General features: G+C 42.1%; 2 protein-coding genes across 2 annotated transcripts in view; both read left to right on the top strand.

The window, feature by feature from the left end:
* The window catches only part of LOC310800856 (trafficking protein particle complex subunit 11-like), a gene marked incomplete at its 3' end in the record, with an annotated part of 47,623 nt that extends 33,440 nt beyond the window's left edge, over positions 1-14,183 (top strand). The window contains exons 20-27 of the mRNA XM_083664753.1: positions 1,295-1,443; positions 3,076-3,197; positions 5,176-5,295; positions 7,518-7,583; positions 10,305-10,461; positions 11,637-11,748; positions 13,432-13,523; positions 14,041-14,183. Of these exons, the coding sequence (XP_083520879.1) occupies positions 1,295-1,443; positions 3,076-3,197; positions 5,176-5,295; positions 7,518-7,583; positions 10,305-10,461; positions 11,637-11,748; positions 13,432-13,523; positions 14,041-14,183 (961 nt within the window). The remainder of the gene's footprint in view (positions 1-1,294; positions 1,444-3,075; positions 3,198-5,175; positions 5,296-7,517; positions 7,584-10,304; positions 10,462-11,636; positions 11,749-13,431; positions 13,524-14,040) is intronic.
* A 225-nt stretch (positions 14,184-14,408) lies between these two features.
* LOC310800855 (WD repeat-containing protein 76-like) overlaps positions 14,409-23,592 on the top strand; it is a gene marked incomplete at both ends in the record, with an annotated part of 133,715 nt that continues 124,531 nt past the window's right edge. Inside the window, one exon of the mRNA XM_083664752.1 lies at positions 14,409-14,416. Within this exon, the coding sequence (XP_083520878.1) occupies positions 14,409-14,416 (8 nt within the window). The remainder of the gene's footprint in view (positions 14,417-23,592) is intronic.

Raw genomic sequence — 23,592 nt, 5'->3', positions numbered from 1 at the left:
CCCATAGTAGTCAAATGTCCCATTGGACCGAGAAATACAAAGCCATTGTTGGCGAAGGTCCATTGGTCCAAACTCCATACAAAGCTGCCCTGGCTGCAGTCCAGCAGCAAAAGCCTGTGCCGATGACAGCCAGTAGCCATGTGCTTTGTGTTTACTTTCTGTTAACGTTCGTCTCGTCAATGAAAAATACACATACAATACGTCATAGTTTTTATGATCAGGATCTATTTTTAGCTCATCATTGTCTCGTCTTTGTCACGGAAAAAAAGGGCAAACGTTTTTATGCCTCCACCTGGCGATAGCCGTGGCTGAAGGCATTATATTTTCGGGTTGTCCGTCACAGGACGCCTCGATGGAATTGCTTCAAATTTGGCTCAAACATCCACTTGGACTCAAGGATGAACTGATTTGATTTTGGTGGTCAAATTTCAAGGTGACCTCAGGAACGTCATTTTCATGCTGGGTAATGCGATATCTCAGGAACGGTAAGAAACGGAACGTTGTTTTGTTTATTAAATGACCGTCTGCAAGATATAGTGTAATGAATTATACTTGACCACTTGTCTGTCCGTCGTCGGCGCAAAGTTATGGCCCGCGTTTCTCCGTTTTTTGTATGATGGCAACTTTAGAGAAATACTTTTGACCTGCTGGATTATATTGATTGGTCGCTCATCAGAAGCATGGATTTAAGACTCCTTTTCCACAGTTTTGAAGAACACCATAACTTTAACCAGGTGAGTGGTGATTGCTGCACGCCTTCCATCTGACACTGTAGCACTGTCCCGTTTATACTTTCATCTTCACCTCAAAACTCACAGTGCTCTGTGCCATCTCCCCCCCCCCCCCCTCCCCCGCCAGTGAAATTCTACGTTACATTTATTTTCCCGTTGTTATTTTTTGTTCTCGCTTAAACCGAATGTTTTATGGTCACTCACGATTCAGTAGGTCACGGGTTGGCTTGGTTTGAGCCTTAAAACTCGTTATATAAGGATTTATCTAAATGTCTACAGAGAAAATGAATGCAGAACTTTACTTGCGCGACAATTTACGTCACGTGCCTTTTGAGCTATTACCATTATAAGTCCTTATTACATGAATGGGTAAAAAAAAAAATCTGTGTCCCACCTCTTAACTACTGGCCCATTTCAAGGGAGATTTTCCAACATCTTACACTTACAATGTGTTTTTCCCCTTCACATTACCCTGCAGGTATTACATTATCAGTTGCTACGTGCACTGCTCTGTTTGCCACAGAAATGTGGTGAGCTGGTTGTCTTTGTTCCTGTCTTGTTAGGATCATCTCCAGAGTCCCAAAGATCTGTGTGGAGCTGAGCCACCAGCCTCCTGCGCTCACCAACGAGATGTACTGCATCACCCTCACCGTCCAATCACAGGAGGAGGGCGTGGCCAGAGATGTTAAACTGACGGCCGGCCTCAAACCAGGTACGGTATACAGAACGAGCTGCAGTACAGCAGAAAGGACACAATTAATCCAATCCATGTTGGATTTGGCCAAGTGCAATATCCAATGGCAGGAGCAGCTGGAATTTAATGAAGGTAAAAGTGTGGTGCTTCAGAGATGCCCCGGCCTACAAATCATATTGTCCAGTCGTAAGGTAACATGCTTGTTTGTTACAGACTCCAGCAAAAATCACATCATTTATATATGTGGGACTATATTTAGTGGAAATATTGCATCCCCACTAAAATCGGGAGAACATCTTCTGTACCGTCATGGTAAGGAGAACCTGTTTTTGTCTTGCCAAACTCCATGGTAACATCGTGTGTATGTTTTGTGTTGATTGGTCTTCATGGTAGCATTAGGTGCTTTCAGACTAAAGGCCGTTTCACACAGATGCGGTGCGGAGGCGGAATGCGGTACGAAATTCCGTGCGAATCTTCCGCATTGCAACCTATACACACAGGTCCGGTGCGAATTATTCGCAGTCCCACGTTCATTTTCCGCAGCGGAAAAACAGTGTTCAGTGTAACCAGTAGTTAGTGTCCCTCCTGGGCTCCCGTCTAGTAGGACAGCACCACCTACCCGCAAGCGCAAGCTAGCTACTAGTCGGCTAACGTCAGACAGACAGACAGACAGACACAGCAGCGAGACAAGCCATGAAAAGAAACTGGAGGCAGGGAAATTTCCATCAGTTGAAAAAACAATGAGAAGAGAAAATGGAAGCAGTAGCAGCGGACCCCAAATTTTATGCTAAACTGATAGTTAGCACTTGGATACAAGTGGCTAACATTAGCTCCATCCATTTACAACAGTGGTTTACAACGTTAGCAAGTAGCAATTTGTTACACAACAGCTACATTACCATCTTCAGTGGATCCCAGCTGCTGGGCGAATTGAAGATCTATTGTCGTTGATTTCGGTGTTGATCGTCATGGTGGTTGTCATATAAAATAAAATTGGATGTTGAGAAACCAAATTGATTAGCCGGGGGGTTTGGCAAGAGTAGTGGAGGTATGACATCAGCTGTAAACAAAGGATTTCATTGGTCAAACGTATTTTCCGCAGGTGTTTCCGTGCAGACGTCAATGTCCATTCGGAAAAATAAAATGCCGCATGAATGTTCGGCCGCGGTGTGCAAGCTTCAATTACAACTAATTAAAACATCTTTTTGCGAATGTCCGTGTCAATTATTCACACGGAGATCCGCACCGGTGTGAAACGGCCTTAAACAGTTCTGCGGACTCCCTGAGAGGAACTGCCCAGTGGGGAGGTTTCCAGAGAACTACATACCTCCAAGGGCTTTTTTCTGTTTGCAGTCGCCCCGCCAATAGGAACCATAGGAATGCTGAAGTGAGGCCGGTGGTTAGCATGCTAAACGCTGCTATTGTAGTAGCTTGACAGCAAAGCATAAAACACTAATGAGGGTTTCCAAATTCCAATCGTGGAAGTTGGAAACCCTCATTAGTGTTTTGCTTGCACCTGTGTTTACCCTGCCTTTTCGACACAAAATGTCCCCCGTGAGAAGGGTCTATTGTATCCTAGCACTATGAAAAGGTTCCTGCGGTCCCAAAGCACCGATTGTGTGTATGCGTTGTTTTGATTGGTGTCTCCAGGCCAGGATGCCAACCTGAGCCAGAGCACCCAGGTGACGCTCAGCGGCTCCACAGTGTGTGACGACACAGACCCTGCCCTGCTGCCTGACATCCCTGTGGGAGACCTCCACCCAGGCCAGAAGGTACACACACACACACGCACACGCACACGCACACACACACACACACACACACACACACACACACACACACACACATAGGGCTGTGTATAACGCACAGAGCAACGGCCTGGAACAGAGGAAATAGGGCCATGTGTAATGCATGGATTAACGTCCTGTAAATAGCTGACTTCCTGCCACGCAGTGCATCATATCCTTATTATCTGATCCTGCTGTATTCACCTCTCTCAGCCTGCTGCGCTTTGCTGTGTCACCTTTAACTACGCTATGCATTTGAACCTATCGCCCACAGTGAGCAAGGTTTTCCCACGAGGACCAGGAAGTAACCCTGAAAACTGTAATTCCTCGCATGGCCACTTGAGGCAGGGCTCAGAAGTCCCGTCGTTCCTGACCGTTCACCCCCATGTTAAAATGCCTGGCCCTTAACTCATTGAGTGCCAATGACGACTAAAGTCGTCAATTCAAATAGTAACGTAGAGTGCCAATGACGACTAAAGTCGTCAATTGCGTTTTTTGACGGTGGGACGTGGATCAAAGCCTGATGCATCTCCTGAAAAAATATGGGGGATGTTGAAGGTGTATAAGCTATTTTACGGACCCATTAGGTGGCGACAGTGCTCTCCAGATTAGAGAAAGGTGAGGAAAAAAACAGAGAAGAAGCCATGGGGAAACGGAAACCGATGCATGCTGTAACGTTAGCTGTGCCTGTGAACATCAGCCAATCTGCTCCCACAATTGAGCCTTTCTGTCTGTTGCGATAGCCCCTCCACATGATTAGTTGCCAGAAAAGGAGCACCCGACAGCCGACACCAGTGTCTTTCTGAAAAGATAAATTATTCTCAGCTGGAAGCGCTGGGAGCCGGCGACAAAAACGGCGGAACGCTGTGAAAATAGGCTGGATGCAGCCAGCGCACTTTGAAACGTGCAGCGGAAAATTCAGAGCAGAGAGCCACCAGAGACACTCCCACGGAGGAGGGGTTTGCAGTTGAGGGGGGTGGGGCACGCAGGGCACCATACAACACCGACCCAGACAGCAGGCTCGATGGACAGATTGGCAAACACAAGCTGGAATATCTGATGCCCACCAGCAGTAAATCAAGACCAGCAAGAAGGTGTAGGGTCTGCGCACGCAGGGGCCAGCGCTGCTGGTTGCAGCTAAAAAATATTATTTTGCCATCTGTTTTATTGAAGGAAATTATTTTTGAGGTGTCACTACATCAGAAAATATTAGGTTCAGGGTCAGTGATGTGCTTGAAATGCTTCATTTCACAAAAGGCTCATTATCTCAGCTTCTAGTTTGAAACGTCTGTTTTTGCTGAAACCAACCTATCTTCTCCTGCTGATAACTAAAGAACGGAAAATGATATCAATAAACTTTTTTTTGCTGATGATACAAGATAGTCTCATCGTTCTTTGGGCGTGTTCGGTGTTTACATAGTAATATCACACAATATTCTGTGGGTCTTGAGAAATCACTGAAAACGCTCTGAAAGGGCTGGCACTGGGAGCATCCGTTTTCCAAAAGTGGCTGGCACTCAATGAGTTAACATGGTTTTGGTCTATATAGTTAATTTCACCTTTTCATAACAACTGTAGGGGCGTCATTTTTTTTATAACTCGCCCGTTTGGAGTAAAATAGACGATAGGAAAGGGGGTGATTGACAGATCACCTGTCCAGTGATCGCGCAGCTTGCCGATCACGGACCAATACCAGGCGGAGCTGCGGCTCTGGGGCTCTGGGAAACTCCCATCTCACGTGAGGAGGTGCAGACGGACTCAACCCATTCCCTCCCACTCTGCTGACGAAAAATCAAGATGGCGACGGTCCAATGTTTGAACTCCAAACGGGAGCCCAAAATCAATGGGACAGCTCTGTCCATCCTTTTTTAGGTCAGTGGTCAGTCACCCACCTACCTGCCTACATGTTCAGCTCCCCAAATGGCAAAAACAATAGTAATCCAGTATGTGCATTTGTCTCCAGGTGGAGAGGTGTGTGTACGTGAGGTGTGTAACGACTGGGCCAAGGGTCTTCCTGTTCCACGTGGCCTACAGCATCGACACCACTGTGGAAGGACAACCCATCAGCTGCAAGTGTCACAAGGTAAAGCAGCAGCCAGGTAAAGCAGCAGTAAGGTAAAGCAGCAGTAAGGTAAAGCAGCAGCCAGGTAAAGCAGCAGCCAGGTAAAGCAGCAGCCAGGTAAAGCAGCAGCGAGGTAAAGCAGCAGCCAGGTAAAGCAGCAGCCAGGTAAAGCAGCAGCCAGGTAAAGCAGCAGCCAGGTAAAGCAGCAGCCAGGTAAAGCAGCAGCCAGGTAAAGCAGCAGCCAGGTAAAGCAGCAGCCAGGTAAAGCAGCACTAACACCAGGTGTATTTTCACCCGGAGAACCAGGCTTGCTAAACCAGCCTATGGGGGTGCCACTAAGCATGATGGGGCCACGACGTACAGACTGAACTTAATGGAGCAATGTGTTTTCAAGCACCCCGAGTTTGAGAAAGGAAGCTATTTCAGCGGTACAGTACAAATGTGGGACTTTAACTTTACTATGATCTAAAATGATGCAGTAAAAATGCTTGATTTTGAGTTGCAGGAAAGCTTTGCTGCTTTGTATCATTACAAGGTCAGTCATATATGCAGATGGGCAGCCTTGACCTTCTCTTCATGTTTCTCCTGCACTGAGCGCTCTGCACTTTATTCCAGCACTTCTGTATCAGAATGATGCGTTAGGCGTTTCTTTTCATTCTTTCTGTGTGCGCACATCCGCGGAGAATCGCATCGAGCCTTAACTCATTGAGTGCCAATGACGTCTAAAGACGTCAATTCAAATAGTAACGTAGAGTGCCAATGACGTCTAAAGACGTCAATTGCGTTTTTTGACGGTGGGACGTGGATCAAAGCCTGATGCATCTCCTGTAAAAATATGGGGGATGTTGAATGTGTAAAAGCTATTTTACGGACCCATTAGGTGGCGACAGTGCTCTCCAGATTAGAGAAAGGCGAGGAAAAAAACAGAAGAAGCCGTGGGCACTGGGCACACGGAAACCGATGCATGCTGTAACGTTAGCTGTGCCAATCTGCTCCCACAATTGAGCCTTTCTGTCTGTTGCGATAGCCCCTCCACATGATTAGTTGCCAGAAAAGGAGCACCCGACACGAGCGTCTTTCTGAAAAGATAAATTATTCTCAGCTGGAAGCGCTGGGAGCCGGCGACAAAAACGGCGGAGTGCTGTGAAAATAGGCTGGGTGCAGCGCACTTTGAAACGTGCAGTGGAAAATTCAGAGCAGAGAGCCACCAGAGACACTCCCACGGAGGAGGAGTGTGCAGTTGAGGGGGGTGGGGCACGCAGGGCACCATACAACACCGACCCAGACAGCAGGCTCGATGGACAGACAGATTGGCAAACACAAGCTAGAATATCTGATGCCCACCAGCAGTAAATCAAGACCACGCAGGGGCCAGCGCTGCTGGTTGCAGCTAAAAAATATTATTTTGCCATCAAAATTCCTTTGTTTTCGCTCTTTTATTGAAGGAAATTATTTTTGAGGTGTCACTACATCAGAAAATATTAGCTTCAGAGTCAGTGATGTGCTTGAAATGCTTCATTTCACAAAAGGCTCATTATCTCAGCTTCTAGTTTGAAACGTCTGTTTTTGGTGAAATCAACCTATCTTCTCCGGCTGATAACTAAAGAACGGAAAATGATATCAATAAACTTTTTTTGCTGATGATACAAGAGAGTCTCATCGTTCTTTGGGCGTGTTCGGTGTTTACATAGTAATATCACACAATATTCTGTGGGGCTTGAGTTATCACTGAAAACGCTCTGAAAGGGCTGGCACTGGGAGCATCCGTTTTCCAAAAGTGGCTGGCACTCAATGAGTTAATGATTCAGACCAGCTGGTGTTTCTGCAGGCAGACAAATGGAGGATATTTCTCTGTGTGGAAAACATATAGAGAAGGTCAGCACTGTCCATCTGCTTATATTACTGAGATTATAATGATATACAAAGTGGGTTAAAAATCGCAAACCCTTCCTTTAATATGCAGCTTGTCCTACAGTGTATCAGTCATTTCCAGGATTTTTTCTCTTTTATTGCACCCCATAATCAAAGAATAAAGTAATGTCCCTTACAATTTAGTGTAACTTTTTAATGTACAACGCTAAAACCTCTCTCTGGGGGGCGAAGACGCCTTTGGGGTGCCAACAATTCCTCTATGCAGGAAAAGCCTTGCTGTCCCAACCTGTATTTGAAGAAGCACTGATCTAGAGTCAGTGCTGACGCTGAGCACTACCTCCTCTGATTGACTCCTCCCTTTTCTCTTGCAGGATGAGACTGTTACCATAGAGACCGTGGTCCCATTCGAGGTGTCTGTCAAGTTTGTGTCCACCAAGGTCTGTAGCTGATGCTTTATAGCACAAGTGTGTCAGTGTTTGTCTGTGAGTCTTTTAGCTTTTGGCTCAACAATGTTCATCCATGTTTCTGAGTCTAATGATCTAAAACACTGTTCTTTTAGATTGTCTCAGATAGAGATGAAACTATTCAAATTTAAAATTGTATTCTTATCACGATTATAATGACCAAATGTATCGCTGTTATAAGTATTTATTATCACGGTATCTATTATAAAAGGGAGCAATGTTTGTTTATTTCAATTTTTGTCCGACTGATGATGTCATAGGAGGCATTGTGACAGTGATGTGTCATAAGACTGATGATGTCATCAGTGATGTCATAAGAGCAAAATCATCTTATGACATCACTGATGACATCATCAGTCTTATGACGTCACTGATGACATCAGTGATGTCACAATGCCTCCTATGATATCAGTGGGACAAAAATGTAAACAAACAAACAGACATTGCCCACTTGCTGGTAGAGCTGCCGAAAATAATCGATTCAGAGATGCATCGCGATGCTTAATAGGACGATTCTGAATCGATTAACAAATATCAAAAATCGATTATTTATTTATTTATTTTTTATAATGAAATAAAATAGAATGTAAGTACATGCAGTTGTTTATTTTAATTATGGATCATAATACAATGCAATTCCAAATGCACTTTTATTTTAAAAGTAGCCACACAGTGAGAAAAAAGAAAGTGAGAAAAAATAAATCATGTATTGCGGAAAAAGTTTTTTGATTGATTGATTGATTTATTTGGTGAAAAAAGTCACAGACCTTTCACCGAGGATAAAAACACAATAAGGCCTTGCGGCTTATTTCCATTGCGGTCCTCAGTGATGCATCGATTTAAGATGCATCGTATAATCGAATCGAATCGAATCGTAGACTTGTATAATCGTATCGAATCATGAGATCAGTGAAGATGCACAGCTCTACTTGCTGGGGCACGCACACACGCACACTCACACACACACACACTCACACACACACACACACACACACACACACACACGCACACGCACATGTAAAATTAAGGGGCACACACACACACACGTAAACTTAAGGACAATAACATTTTGTGAGCAACACACCCACGCACGCCAATAGAGGAGGCGAGGCCACGCAGCAGCCAAGCTTCATTATGCAAGCTGCAGGGCGAGGCCACGCAGCAGCCGAGCTGCGTATGCCAGCTGCAGGGCGGGAATAGCGACTAGGAATTGAGTGTGCCAGATGCCTAGTTGTTAAAATGTGCTGAAAATGTTCAAAAAGTACTGATAATACGCTCAATAATAATAAGTTATAAGTTTTATATTGAAAACTCCAGATTCACCATGTTTTTCAAAGCACTGTAATCACGGTAACACGGTTTATCATTAAACTGGTAATCATTTCATCCCTAGTCTCAGATGAGAAAGCGATTGCTTGTGTTACCATGTATTCACACTAGGTGTGTCAGGATTCGATTTGACTTTCAATTTAAACTACTCCTTAAAGTACTCGTTTGCCAGAGGTAATAACTTATGCAGTAATAATAATAACTCAAACTGCCAAAAAAAAGACAGTGGCTTTTTGCAGGTGAAGAAACTCAAGCTGTTGTTTTAAAGTACCCTTCTGCCATCTAGTGGTTGCCTGGGTCCAGACCTTCCAATCCGCCCACTCCACTGAGTTGAGTTGTGGCTGCTTCTGCTTTAGCATCATGCTATGCAACAGGGATTTCTTGGGGTGAAAAAAGGATTAGTCTATCAGCGTAGGGGACTAATGTTTAGCCAATCAGTGTCAATAAACAGCACAAACACATCATGAGTGATAAGAGATCATTATTCATTTATCCTATGTTTCTTTTAGATTTTAAATAAATAGGCCTACAGATTTTGGAAATTTAGACTGAGATTACACATTACTTCCACTCGCAAACAAGACATGCAGGTTTTATTGAGTTTATAAACTACTATAGGCTCGTGGAGGCAGAAACTGCTGTTCAAAGAAATTAAATGACTGATGTGAATAAAAGTGGTAACGTTAGACAGTCCTTCAGTAACAGACTAATATCCAACACGGATTTTTGATTCTGACATACAGTAAAGCTCCGCTATAATTAATACACTTTGATGTGCGCTTTGAATTAATGTGGAAATAGGCGTGTCTGGCGCTGTCCATATTGCATTGTGATTGGCTAGTTCTTATAAACCACGCCTCTTTCGTGGGCACGAGCTCCTGTGCACGCGCATTTTCATGTGCACGAGCTCAGAGCTGGTTAGGGAAATCCTAAATTGACAGACCCAGCTGATAACCTCCTTCGTGGTATCTTTTAGCTAGCTTTTTAGTCAAACCAGATCAAGGGGACAGATCCTGGATCTGTTGATCTCCATTCGTGGTACACGCCCTAGCTCAGACAAGTGGCTCATTTATAAACAGCCTCTCAGAGCCAATCAGGACACTGCTATTTCACATTTTCCCAGGTTGGTCCAGCCTACATTAGTTAACCCTTTACTGGCTGTTTATGATGAGAATTTGTCATTTCTATTGGGTCACCTGTGACTAGTCAACTACCTTTTGGGAGTAGTCGATGACTGGGTGTGAATGCCCTAGTTTACAGGGTGAGTCATTGGATTGGGTGATGGCAGGGATCACTTCTGTCTTGATGACTGATTTAATGAATTAAATTATTATGATTACGGTATATCTGCTTGTATCTTTGAAGTTTGAGCCGTTGGAGCGGGTAGCAGTGGACATCCCCTTCCTGTTGATGAGCGACCTGCTGTCGTCGTCTCCTTGGCCCCTCCTGCTGGCCGCCTCCTCTCTGCAGCTGGTTACCATGACGAGCAGCACCCCCCAGCTCCACTCACAGCTACAACAAGGTATCTGTTTATTTTATATATCTTATATATATATATATATATATAATTTATTTCTTCATTTATTTATAATGATCCCCATTAGCTGACGCCTAGACGACAGCTAGTCTTCCTGCGGTCCAAGACAACAACACATGCTACATGACAGACATACAAAGAAAATGAAATCAAATACAAAGAATCAAAAGCAACACACTAACGAATAAGAATAAAACATCCATCTATCCATCCATCTTCAACCGCTTATCCGGGGTCGAGTCGCGGAGGTAGCAGTTCCAGCAGGGGACCAGCAGGGGACCCCAGACTTGCCTTTCCCTGGCCACATTAGCCAGCTCTGACTGGGGGATCCCGAGTCGTTCCCAGGCCAGCGTGGAGATATAATCTCTCCACCTAGCCCCTCGCTCTGCCCCGTGGTCTCCTCCAAGCTGGACGTGCCTCCAGGAGGGATCCTTACCAGATGCCCCAACCACCTCAACTGACTCATTTTCTATGCAAAGGAGCAGCGGCAGAATTAAAAGGGGGTGGGGGGAAACAAGGATTAAAAAATGCACACACACACACACACACACACACACACACACACACACACACACACACACATATATATATATACACAGAACCGTTCCAAAAAATTTGAATATCATGGAAATACCATGGATGACCGTGAGCTTCAGCGGATTGTCAAGCAAAGACGATTAAAAAATTTGGCGGAGATTCAGAGGGAGTGGACTGAGGCTGGAATCAGTCATAACTGAGAAGTAACTGTTGATTTTCTTCACACTATTCTAATTTCTTGAAATACTGTTTTGGGGGGTTTTGTGGAGCTGTAGGCCAAAATTATGAAAAATGAAACGAATCAAGGCTAGAAATATTTCACTTTGTGTGTAATTAATCTATAATCTATGTGTGTGTGTGTGTGTATATATATATATATATATATATATATATGCTTCATTGCAAAACTACCTAGATTTTGTTGATGTCGGGGCACACTATATGATCTTTAGGTATATTATTAAGGCTGGGGTTCACGTCAGTGCCTGATCACCCTGTCACAGATTATTTTCCAATAATTATCGTCTCGGTGTGTGTGTGTGTGTGTGTGTGTGTGTGTGTGTGTGTGTGTGTGTGCGTGTGTGTGTGTGCGCGTGTGCGTGTGTGTGTGTGTGCGCGTGCAGTGGTTCTACAGACAGGCGAGTGTGCCAGCGAGTGTTTCTGTCTCCAGTGTCCACCGGTCACCAACGGCAACAACACTGTGGCTACAGGACAGTACTTGATATCATGGAGGAGGTACACACACACTCACACATACTGTACATACTGTATGCACATGAAAATGCACAAAACACATTTCTAGATCATGTATCAAGAGATAGACCATAATATATCCTCCCTTTGTCCATGCTTGGCTGTATAAACTCGGTTAAGAGGTTCCACTATCTTTGTCAAAACATTCCCATCTTCCTTACATCGGCTTTCTTCAAAGAACTGGGCTCCATAATTCTGTACTACATCTGGAACTATAAGAACCATAGAATTTCAAAAATTCACTTGCAAAAACCCAAGTCTGAAGGAGGGCTGACCTTACCAGTGTTTAGGCACTGCTACTGGGCTGCCAATGTTTTGGCGGCAAGGGACCCCTGTGGCTAAAACTGGAGGTCAGCTCTAATGCCAACTCCTCCCTGCCAGCCATGTTATTTTCTAAGCTAGAGACGCCTGGGGCTTTAAATAATTTAGCTTTTATTATGAAAAACTCTGTCAGGATCCTGAGCCAGGTTAGGTGCATTTTGAGTATATACCAGATGTTTCTGTTCATACAGAAAACAATCAACTGCACCAAAGATGGATCTATCCCAACAGATCATCTTATCAAAACAGCACATAGTTAATGAGGGGAGAGACAGAGCACTGATTTCTAACCCCACATAGGATAAGCAATAACCACGCCCTGTGGCGCCGGGATTGGCCAGGAGCAACACTGGAGGGCACGCAGCCCAGCGATTTCATGAACCAACTGAATAGCTCTTGAGAACGGACAGCGATTTCGAGAGCGGACATTGAAATGAATTATGGTCACCTACCTTCCTTAGCATAGTAATAATAATAATAAGCATAATAATTGTAATCTACACAATGTACACAATCTACAAAAACATGCAATAATATAAACGGTCTTGTGTTCACGTTCATAGCTCATATAATATAATGTATCATATCGTTAATTTCAAGCTCAATTCTTACCCAGAGAAAAGGTACAGCACTGAAAATGTAACAAGCAATAGTTTTTTAAACATCTTTATTTTAAAAGATGAAAAACCCCAGGTGCTTTAGTCCCAAGCTTCAATGCTCCTGGCCAATCCCAGCGCCACAGGGCGTGGTTATTGCTTATCCCATCTGGACGGCACGGTGGCTCAGTGGTTAACACTGTTGCCTCACAGCAAGAAGGTCCCGGGTTCGAACCCCGGTCGTCCCAGGTCCTTTCTGTGTGGAGTTTGCATGTTCTCCCCGTGTCCGTGTGGGTTTTCTCCGGGTGCTCCGGTTTCCTCCCTTCACCAAAGAAAGACATGTATGTTAGGGTTAATACTCCTGTCAGTGCCCCTGACCAAGGTACTGGCAAAAGAACTGGAGTTGGTCCCCGGGCGCTGCACAGTGGCTGCCCACTGCTCCTAGTTCTAGGAAGGTTCCTAGTAGAGGATGGGTCAAATGCAGAGGATGAATTTCCCCAAGGGGATAAATAAAGGATAACTTAACTTAACTAACTATGTGGGGTTAGAAATCACGCAGCACATAGAGACAGAGCACATAGTTAATGAGGGGAGAGACAGAGCACATAGAGAAGTCCCACTGAGGCTGGATTTGAATTTTTTTATTATTTTGCAACAGAATTGATAACCTTGTTTTAAAGACCCATGAGACATGTTTGATACAGTTAAAAAATAGCATGTGAACTTTATTGTACCCTTCTGTTAACAGACAGTCGTCCGGTCCAGACAGTCCTCTGGTCCAGACCACAGTGACTCTGCCTCATGTCATGCTGGAGACGGTCCCTCTATACGTCCATGCTGGTCAGTATAATATGTTGCTGCAATGAATAGTTTTTACACTCCATGTCCGTATGCCTACTGCCTATAGATTATACTATACTATACTATACTATATTATACTATATTATACTATATTATACTATACTATACTATACTATCTACTGCCTAGCCATTTATGACACGTTATGCTTATGTAGAAATGTTGCAAATACATGCCAGATATTGAGTCAAACTCACAAAAAGACGTTTCAACACTTGATACATTTGCCGTTAGTTATCTTCCTACTTCTTATCTCTGTATATTGATGTAACCGCTACGCTGCATACAGACACTAAGACAAATTCCTCGTATGTAACTTGCATACTGTGGCAATAAAAGTGATTCTGATTCTGATTCTGATATATTAACCATATTTCCATATGCCTGTGTGTGTGTGTGTGTGTGTGTGTGTGTGTGTGTGTGTGTGTGTGTGTGTGTGTGTGTGTGTGCGTGCGTGCGTGCGTGCGTGTGTGTGCATGCGTGTCTGTGTGTGTGAAGAGCTGCCATCGTTTGGGCGGGTCAGAGAGTCTCTGGCGGTGCGGTACCACATCCAGAACAGAACGTCTCTGGTCCAGGAGGTGGAGATGGCTGTGGAACCCTCTGATGCCTTCATGTTCTCTGGACTCAAACAGGTGAGCTGAGACTCCAGTCCACTGTTAAAGGGACAGTTCACCCTAAAATCCAAAAGTGCTATTTATCCATATAGATCATTTTGTGTTAGTTGCCTGAGTTTTGGAGATATCGGGCCTAGAAATTCCTGCCTTCTCTCCAATACAATGGAACTGGATGACACTCGGCTTGTTGTGCTCAAAGCACACACAAAATACATTTCAAAAACTCAACAGCAACGTCTCTTTCCAGAAATCATGACCCGGTTGCTCAAGATAATGCTATGCAGCTATGTACTTTAAGTCAACAGACTTAGTGTTAGTATGAACACATCACACAGTCCAGCTATGTACTAGTCAACAGACTTAGTGTTAGTATGAACACATCACACACAGTCCAGCTATGTACTAGTCAACAGACTTAGTGTTAGTATGAACACATCACACAGTCCAGCTATGTACTTTAAGTCAACAGACTTAGTGTTAGTATGAACACATCACACACAGTCCAGCTATGTACTAGTCAACAGACTTAGTGTTAGTATGAACACATCACACAGTCCAGCTATGTACTAGTCAACAGACTTAGTGTTAGTATGAACACATCACACACAGTCCAGCTATGTACTAGTCAACAGACTTAGTGTTAGTATGAACACATCACACACAGTCCAGCTATGTACTAGTCAACAGACTTAGTGTTAGTATGAACACATCACACACAGTCCAGCTATGTACTAGTCAACAGACTTAGTGTTAGTATGAGCACATCACACACAGTCCAGCTATGTACTTTAAGTCAACAGACTTAGTGTTAGTATGAACACATCACACACAGTCCAGCTATGTACTAGTCAACAGACTTAGTGTTAGTATGAACACATCACACACAGTCCAGCTATGTACTAGTCAACAGACTTAGTGTTAGTATGAGCACATCACACACAGTCCAGCTATGTACTTTAAGTCAACAGACTTAGTGTTAGTTAGGGCTGTCCCAAACGATTATTTTCTTATCGATTCGACTAACGATTATTTTTTCGATTAGTCGATTAATCTAGCGATTATTTTCTATTTAATTTTTTTATTATATAACAATAAATTTACCCAAAACAAATAAATAAACAAAAACTTCTCAATTTCAGTATTTTATTTAACCATCTCATTCTCGTTTGGGGAAAAACTCTTCCACACTGCTTTGCTTCCTGAAAAGAGAGAGAGATAAATAATAATATAATACTGTAGGGAGGGACATATTTAAAATTAGTCTAAGTCTAATTTCCATGTCTGTTATTATGATATGATCATATGAATTATTATTATTATTAATATGAATCTTATTATATAATAGATAGTGCCTGCCTATTTGTCAGTTGCCTGCTCTCATCACGAAAATACTGGACCACCTGACACATAGATTAAATTGATCATCATCATGATTCATCACTGTATGGATGAACCCTTTCCCTAAACTGAGGAGGATCAGTATTTTTACAGGACATGGATTTATTTAATCACTGGAGTAATGTGCATTGTGCAGCTAACTCAGCCAAATGTATGTTTGCATCAGTGTGGGGGTAAGGAAATAAATAATACAAACGATTTACAGACTAACAGTCACAGACTGTAACAATGGTCTGTAACGTTAGTTTTGATCTCATCTTACATGGCCGTGAACCCAAACAGAAGAATGTAAAAAGCCGAATAGCACTGTTAAATGATGCACGCAGTAAATTAACGTGAGCAGCAACAGACTAACAATGGTCTGTAACGTTAGTTTAATCAATTTTCTACATGTTAGCCATGAAAGCAAACGGAAATATGTACGTTAACGTTAAACGGCCGAATAACACCGTTAAATGGTGTAATGTTATGTTCGCTGCGGTGCAGAAATGACTACTTTTTCTGGCCATCGCTGCCATCTTTTTTGTTTTGTGACGTGTCGACGCACGTAGCGTGCGTCGACGTAATTACGTAGTCGACGTCATCGATTACGTCGACTCGCTGGGACAGCCCTAGTGTTAGTATGAACACATCACACACAGTCCAGCTATGTACTAGTCAACAGACTTAGTGTTAGTATGAACACATCACACACAGTCCAGCTACACATCACACACAGTCCAGCTATGTACTAGTCAACAGACTTAGTGTTAGTATGAACACATCACACACAGTCCAGCTATGTACTAGTCAACAGACTTAGTGTTAGTATGAACACATCACACACAGTCCAGCTATGTACTAGTCAACAGACTTAGTGTTAGTATGAACACATCACACACAGTCCAGCTATGTACTAGTCAACAGACTTAGTGTTAGTATGAACACATCACACACAGTCCAGCTATGTACTAGTCAACAGGCTTAGTGTTAGTATGAACACATCACACAGTCCAGCTATGTACTAGTCAACAGACTTAGTGTTAGTATGAACACATCACACACAGTCCAGCTATGTACTTTAAGTCAACAGACTTAGTGTTAGTATGAGCACATCACACACAGTCCAGCTATGTACTTTAAGTCAACATACTTAGTGTTAGTATGAACACATCACACACAGTCCAGCTATATACTAGTCAACAGACTTAGTGTTAGTATGAACACATCACACACAGTCCAGCTATGTACTAGTCAACAGACTTAGTGTTAGTATGAACACATCACACACAGTCCAGCTATGTACTTTAAGTCAACAGACTTAGTGTTAGTATGAGCACATCACACACAGTCCAGCTATGTACTAGTCAACAGACTTAGTGTTAGTATGAACACATCACACAGTCCAGCTATGTACTTTAAGTCAACAGACTTAGTGTTAGTATGAACACATCACACAGTCCAGCTATGTACTAGTCAACAGACTTAGTGTTAGTATGAACACATCACACACAGTCCAGCTATGTACTTTAAGTCAACAGACTTAGTGTTAGTATGAACACATCACACACAGTCCAGCTATGTACTAGTCAACAGACTTAGTGTTAGTATGAACACATCACACACAGTCCAGCTATGTACTAGTCAACAGACTTAGTGTTAGTATGAACACATCACACACAGTCCAGCTATGTACTAGTCAACAGGCTTAGTGTTAGTATGAACACATCACACAGTCCAGCTATGTACTAGTCAACAGACTTAGTGTTAGTATGAACACATCACACACAGTCCAGCTATGTACTTTAAGTCAACAGACTTAGTGTTAGTATGAGCACATCACACACAGTCCAGCTATGTACTTTAAGTCAACATACTTAGTGTTAGTATGAACACATCACACAGTCCAGCTATGTACTAGTCAACAGACTTAGTGTTAGTATGAACACATCACACACAGTCCAGCTATGTACTAGTCAACAGACTTAGTGTTAGTATGAACACATCACACACAGTCCAGCTATGTACTTTAAGTCAACAGACTTAGTGTTAGTATGAACACATCACACACAGTCCAGCTATGTACTAGTCAACAGACTTAGTGTTAGTATGAACACATCACACACAGTCCAGCTATGTACTTTAAGTCAACAGACTTAGTGTTAGTATGAACACATCACACACAGTCCAGCTATGTACTTTAAGTCAACAGACTTAGTGTTAGTATGAACACATCACACACAGTCCAGCTATGTACTTTAAGTCAACAGACTTAGTGTTAGTAGTCAACAGACTTAGTGTTAGTATGAACACATCACACACAGTCCAGCTATGTACTAGTCAACAGACTTAGTGTTAGTATGAACACATCACACACAGTCCAGCTATGTACTAGTCAACAGACTTAGTGTTAGTATGAACACATCACACAGTCCAGCTATGTACTAGTCAACAGACTTAGTGTTAGTATGAACACATCACACACAGTCCAGCTATGTACTAGTCAACAGACTTAGTGTTAGTATGAACACATCACACACAGTCCAGCTATGTACTTTAAGTCAACAGACTTAGTGTTAGTATGAACACATCACACACAGTCCAGCTATGTACTAGTCAACAGACTTAGTGTTAGTATGAACACATCACACACAGTCCAGCTATGTACTAGTCAACAGACTTAGTGTTAGTATGAACACATCACACAGTCCAGCTATGTACTAGTCAACAGACTTAGTGTTAGTATGAACACATCACACACAGTCCAGCTATGTACTAGTCAACAGACTTAGTGTTAGTATGAACACATCACACACAGTCCAGCTATGTACTAGTCAACAGACTTAGTGTTAGTATGAACACATCACACACAGTCCAGCTATGTACTTTAAGTCAACAGACTTAGTGTTAGTATGAACACATCACACACAGTCCAGCTATGTACTAGTCAGCAGACTTAGTGTTAGTATGAACACATCACACACAGTCCAGCTATGTACTAGTCAACAGACTTAGTGTTAGTATGAACACATCACACACAGTCCAGCTATGTACTAGTCAACAGACTTAGTGTTAGTATGAACACATCACACAGTCCAGCTATGTACTTTAAGTCAACAGACTTAGTGTTAGTATGAACGCATCACACAGTCCAGCTATGTACTAGTCAACAGACTTAGTGTTAGTATGAACACATCACACACAGTCCAGCTATGTACTTTAAGTCAACAGACTTAGTGTTAGTATGAACACATCACACAGTCCAGCTATGTACTAGTCAACAGACTTAGTGTTAGTATGAACACATCACACAGTCCAGCTATGTACTAGTCAACAGACTTAGTGTTAGTATGAACACATCACACACAGTCCAGCTATGTACTTTAAGTCAACAGACTTAGTGTTAGTATGAACACATCACACACAGTCCAGCTATGTACTTTAAGTCAACAGACTTAGTGTTAGTATGAACACATCACACACAGTCCAGCTATGTACTTTAAGTCAACAGACTTAGTGTTAGTATGAACACATCACACACAGTCCAGCTATGTACTTTAAGTCAACAGACTTAGTGTTAGTATGAACACATCACACAGTCCAGCTATGTACTAGTCAACAGACTTAGTGTTAGTATGAACACATCACACACAGTCCAGCTATGTACTAGTCAACAGACTTAGTGTTAGTATGAACACATCACACAGTCCAGCTATGTACTTTAAGTCAACAGACTTAGTGTTAGTATGAACACATCACACACAGTCCAGCTATGTACTAGTCAACAGACTTAGTGTTAGTATGAACACATCACACAGTCCAGCTATGTACTAGTCAACAGACTTAGTGTTAGTATGAACACATCACACACAGTCCAGCTATGTACTAGTCAACAGACTTAGTGTTAGTATGAACACATCACACACAGTCCAGCTATGTACTAGTCAACAGACTTAGTGTTAGTATGAACACATCACACACAGTCCAGCTATGTACTAGTCAACAGACTTAGTGTTAGTATGAGCACATCACACACAGTCCAGCTATGTACTTTAAGTCAACAGACTTAGTGTTAGTATGAACACATCACACACAGTCCAGCTATGTACTAGTCAACAGACTTAGTGTTAGTATGAACACATCACACACAGTCCAGCTATGTACTAGTCAACAGACTTAGTGTTAGTATGAGCACATCACACACAGTCCAGCTATGTACTTTAAGTCAACAGACTTAGTGTTAGTTAGGGCTGTCCCAAACGATTATTTTCTTATCGATTCGACTAACGATTATTTTTTCGATTAGTCGATTAATCTAGCGATTATTTTCTATTTAATTTTTTTATTATATAACAATAAATTTACCCAAAACAAATAAATAAACAAAAACTTCTCAATTTCAGTATTTTATTTAACCATCTCATTCTCGTTTGGGGAAAAACTCTTCCACACTGCTTTGCTTCCTGAAAAGAGAGAGAGATAAATAATAATATAATACTGTAGGGAGGGACATATTTAAAATTAGTCTAAGTCTAATTTCCATGTCTGTTATTATGATATGATCATATGAATTATTATTATTATTAATATGAATCTTATTATATAATAGATAGTGCCTGCCTATTTGTCAGTTGCCTGCTCTCATCACGAAAATACTGGACCACCTGACACATAGATTAAATTGATCATCATCATGATTCATCACTGTATGGATGAACCCTTTCCCTAAACTGAGGAGGATCAGTATTTTTACAGGACATGGATTTATTTAATCACTGGAGTAATGTGCATTGTGCAGCTAACTCAGCCAAATGTATGTTTGCATCAGTGTGGGGGTAAGGAAATAAATAATACAAACGATTTACAGACTAACAGTCACAGACTGTAACAATGGTCTGTAACGTTAGTTTTGATCTCATCTTACATGGCCGTGAACCCAAACAGAAGAATGTAAAAAGCCGAATAGCACTGTTAAATGATGCACGCAGTAAATTAACGTGAGCAGCAACAGACTAACAATGGTCTGTAACGTTAGTTTAATCAATTTTCTACATGTTAGCCATGAAAGCAAACGGAAATATGTACGTTAACGTTAAACGGCCGAATAACACCGTTAAATGGTGTAATGTTATGTTCGCTGCGGTGCAGAAATGACTACTTTTTCTGGCCATCGCTGCCATCTTTTTTGTTTTGTGACGTGTCGACGCACGTAGCGTGCGTCGACGTAATTACGTAGTCGACGTCATCGATTACGTCGACTCGCTGGGACAGCCCTAGTGTTAGTATGAACACATCACACACAGTCCAGCTATGTACTAGTCAACAGACTTAGTGTTAGTATGAACACATCACACACAGTCCAGCTACACATCACACACAGTCCAGCTATGTACTAGTCAACAGACTTAGTGTTAGTATGAACACATCACACACAGTCCAGCTATGTACTAGTCAACAGACTTAGTGTTAGTATGAACACATCACACACAGTCCAGCTATGTACTAGTCAACAGACTTAGTGTTAGTATGAACACATCACACACAGTCCAGCTATGTACTAGTCAACAGACTTAGTGTTAGTATGAACACATCACACACAGTCCAGCTATGTACTAGTCAACAGGCTTAGTGTTAGTATGAACACATCACACAGTCCAGCTATGTACTAGTCAACAGACTTAGTGTTAGTATGAACACATCACACACAGTCCAGCTATGTACTTTAAGTCAACAGACTTAGTGTTAGTATGAGCACATCACACACAGTCCAGCTATGTACTTTAAGTCAACATACTTAGTGTTAGTATGAACACATCACACACAGTCCAGCTATATACTAGTCAACAGACTTAGTGTTAGTATGAACACATCACACACAGTCCAGCTATGTACTAGTCAACAGACTTAGTGTTAGTATGAACACATCACACACAGTCCAGCTATGTACTTTAAGTCAACAGACTTAGTGTTAGTATGAGCACATCACACACAGTCCAGCTATGTACTAGTCAACAGACTTAGTGTTAGTATGAACACATCACACAGTCCAGCTATGTACTTTAAGTCAACAGACTTAGTGTTAGTATGAACACATCACACAGTCCAGCTATGTACTAGTCAACAGACTTAGTGTTAGTATGAACACATCACACACAGTCCAGCTATGTACTTTAAGTCAACAGACTTAGTGTTAGTATGAACACATCACACACAGTCCAGCTATGTACTAGTCAACAGACTTAGTGTTAGTATGAACACATCACACACAGTCCAGCTATGTACTAGTCAACAGACTTAGTGTTAGTATGAACACATCACACACAGTCCAGCTATGTACTAGTCAACAGGCTTAGTGTTAGTATGAACACATCACACAGTCCAGCTATGTACTAGTCAACAGACTTAGTGTTAGTATGAACACATCACACACAGTCCAGCTATGTACTTTAAGTCAACAGACTTAGTGTTAGTATGAGCACATCACACACAGTCCAGCTATGTACTTTAAGTCAACATACTTAGTGTTAGTATGAACACATCACACACAGTCCAGCTATATACTAGTCAACAGACTTAGTGTTAGTATGAACACATCACACACAGTCCAGCTATGTACTAGTCAACAGACTTAGTGTTAGTATGAACACATCACACACAGTCCAGCTATGTACTTTAAGTCAACAGACTTAGTGTTAGTATGAGCACATCACACACAGTCCAGCTATGTACTAGTCAACAGACTTAGTGTTAGTATGAACACATCACACAGTCCAGCTATGTACTTTAAGTCAACAGACTTAGTGTTAGTATGAGCACATCACACACAGTCCAGCTATGTACTAGTCAACAGACTTAGTGTTAGTATGAACACATCACACAGTCCAGCTATGTACTTTAAGTCAACAGACTTAGTGTTAGTATGAACACATCACACACAGTCCAGCTATGTACTAGTCAACAGACTTAGTGTTAGTATGAACACATCACACACAGTCCAGCTATGTACTAGTCAACATACTTAGTGTTAGTATGAGCACATCACACACAGTCCAGCTATGTACTTTAAGTCAACAGACTTAGTGTTAGTATGAACACATCACACACAGTCCAGCTATGTACTAGTCAACAGACTTAGTGTTAGTATGAACACATCACACACAGTCCAGCTATGTACTAGTCAACAGACTTAGTGTTAGTATGAACACATCACACACAGTCCAGCTATGTACTAGTCAACAGACTTAGTGTTAGTATGAACACATCACACACAGTCCAGCTATGTACTTTAATTCAACAGACTTAGTGTTAGTATGAGCACATCACACACAGTCCAGCTATGTACTAGTCAACAGACTTAGTGTTAGTATGAACACATCACACAGTCCAGCTATGTACTTTAAGTCAACAGACTTAGTGTTAGTATGAACACATCACACAGTCCAGCTATGTACTAGTCAACAGACTTAGTGTTAGTATGAACACATCACACACAGTCCAGCTATGTACTAGTCAACAGACTTAGTGTAAGTATGAACACATCACACACAGTCCAGCTATGTACTAGTCAACAGACTTAGTGTTAGTATGAACACATCACACACAGTCCAGCTATGTACTAGTCAACAGACTTAGTGTTAGTATGAACACATCACACACAGTCCAGCTATGTACTAGTCAACAGACTTAGTGTTAGTATGAACACATCACACACAGTCCAGCTATGTACTAGTCAACAGACTTAGTGTTAGTATGAACACATCACACACAGTCCAGCTATGTACTAGTCAACAGGCTTAGTGTTAGTATGAACACATCACACAGTCCAGCTATGTACTAGTCAACAGACTTAGTGTTAGTATGAACACATCACACACAGTCCAGCTATGTACTTTAAGTCAACAGACTTAGTGTTAGTATGAGCACATCACACACAGTCCAGCTATGTACTTTAAGTCAACATACTTAGTGTTAGTATGAACACATCACACACAGTCCAGCTATATACTAGTCAACAGACTTAGTGTTAGTATGAACACATCACACACAGTCCAGCTATGTA

The sequence above is a fragment of the Poromitra crassiceps genome (genome assembly GCF_964638095.1).
Source record: "Poromitra crassiceps genome assembly, contig: HAP1_SCAFFOLD_226, whole genome shotgun sequence".
NCBI classification, from domain to species: Eukaryota; Metazoa; Chordata; class Actinopteri; order Beryciformes; family Melamphaidae; genus Poromitra; species Poromitra crassiceps.
The sequence above is the reverse complement of the archived record's forward strand: the minus strand, read 5'-3'. Positions and strand labels throughout refer to the sequence as shown.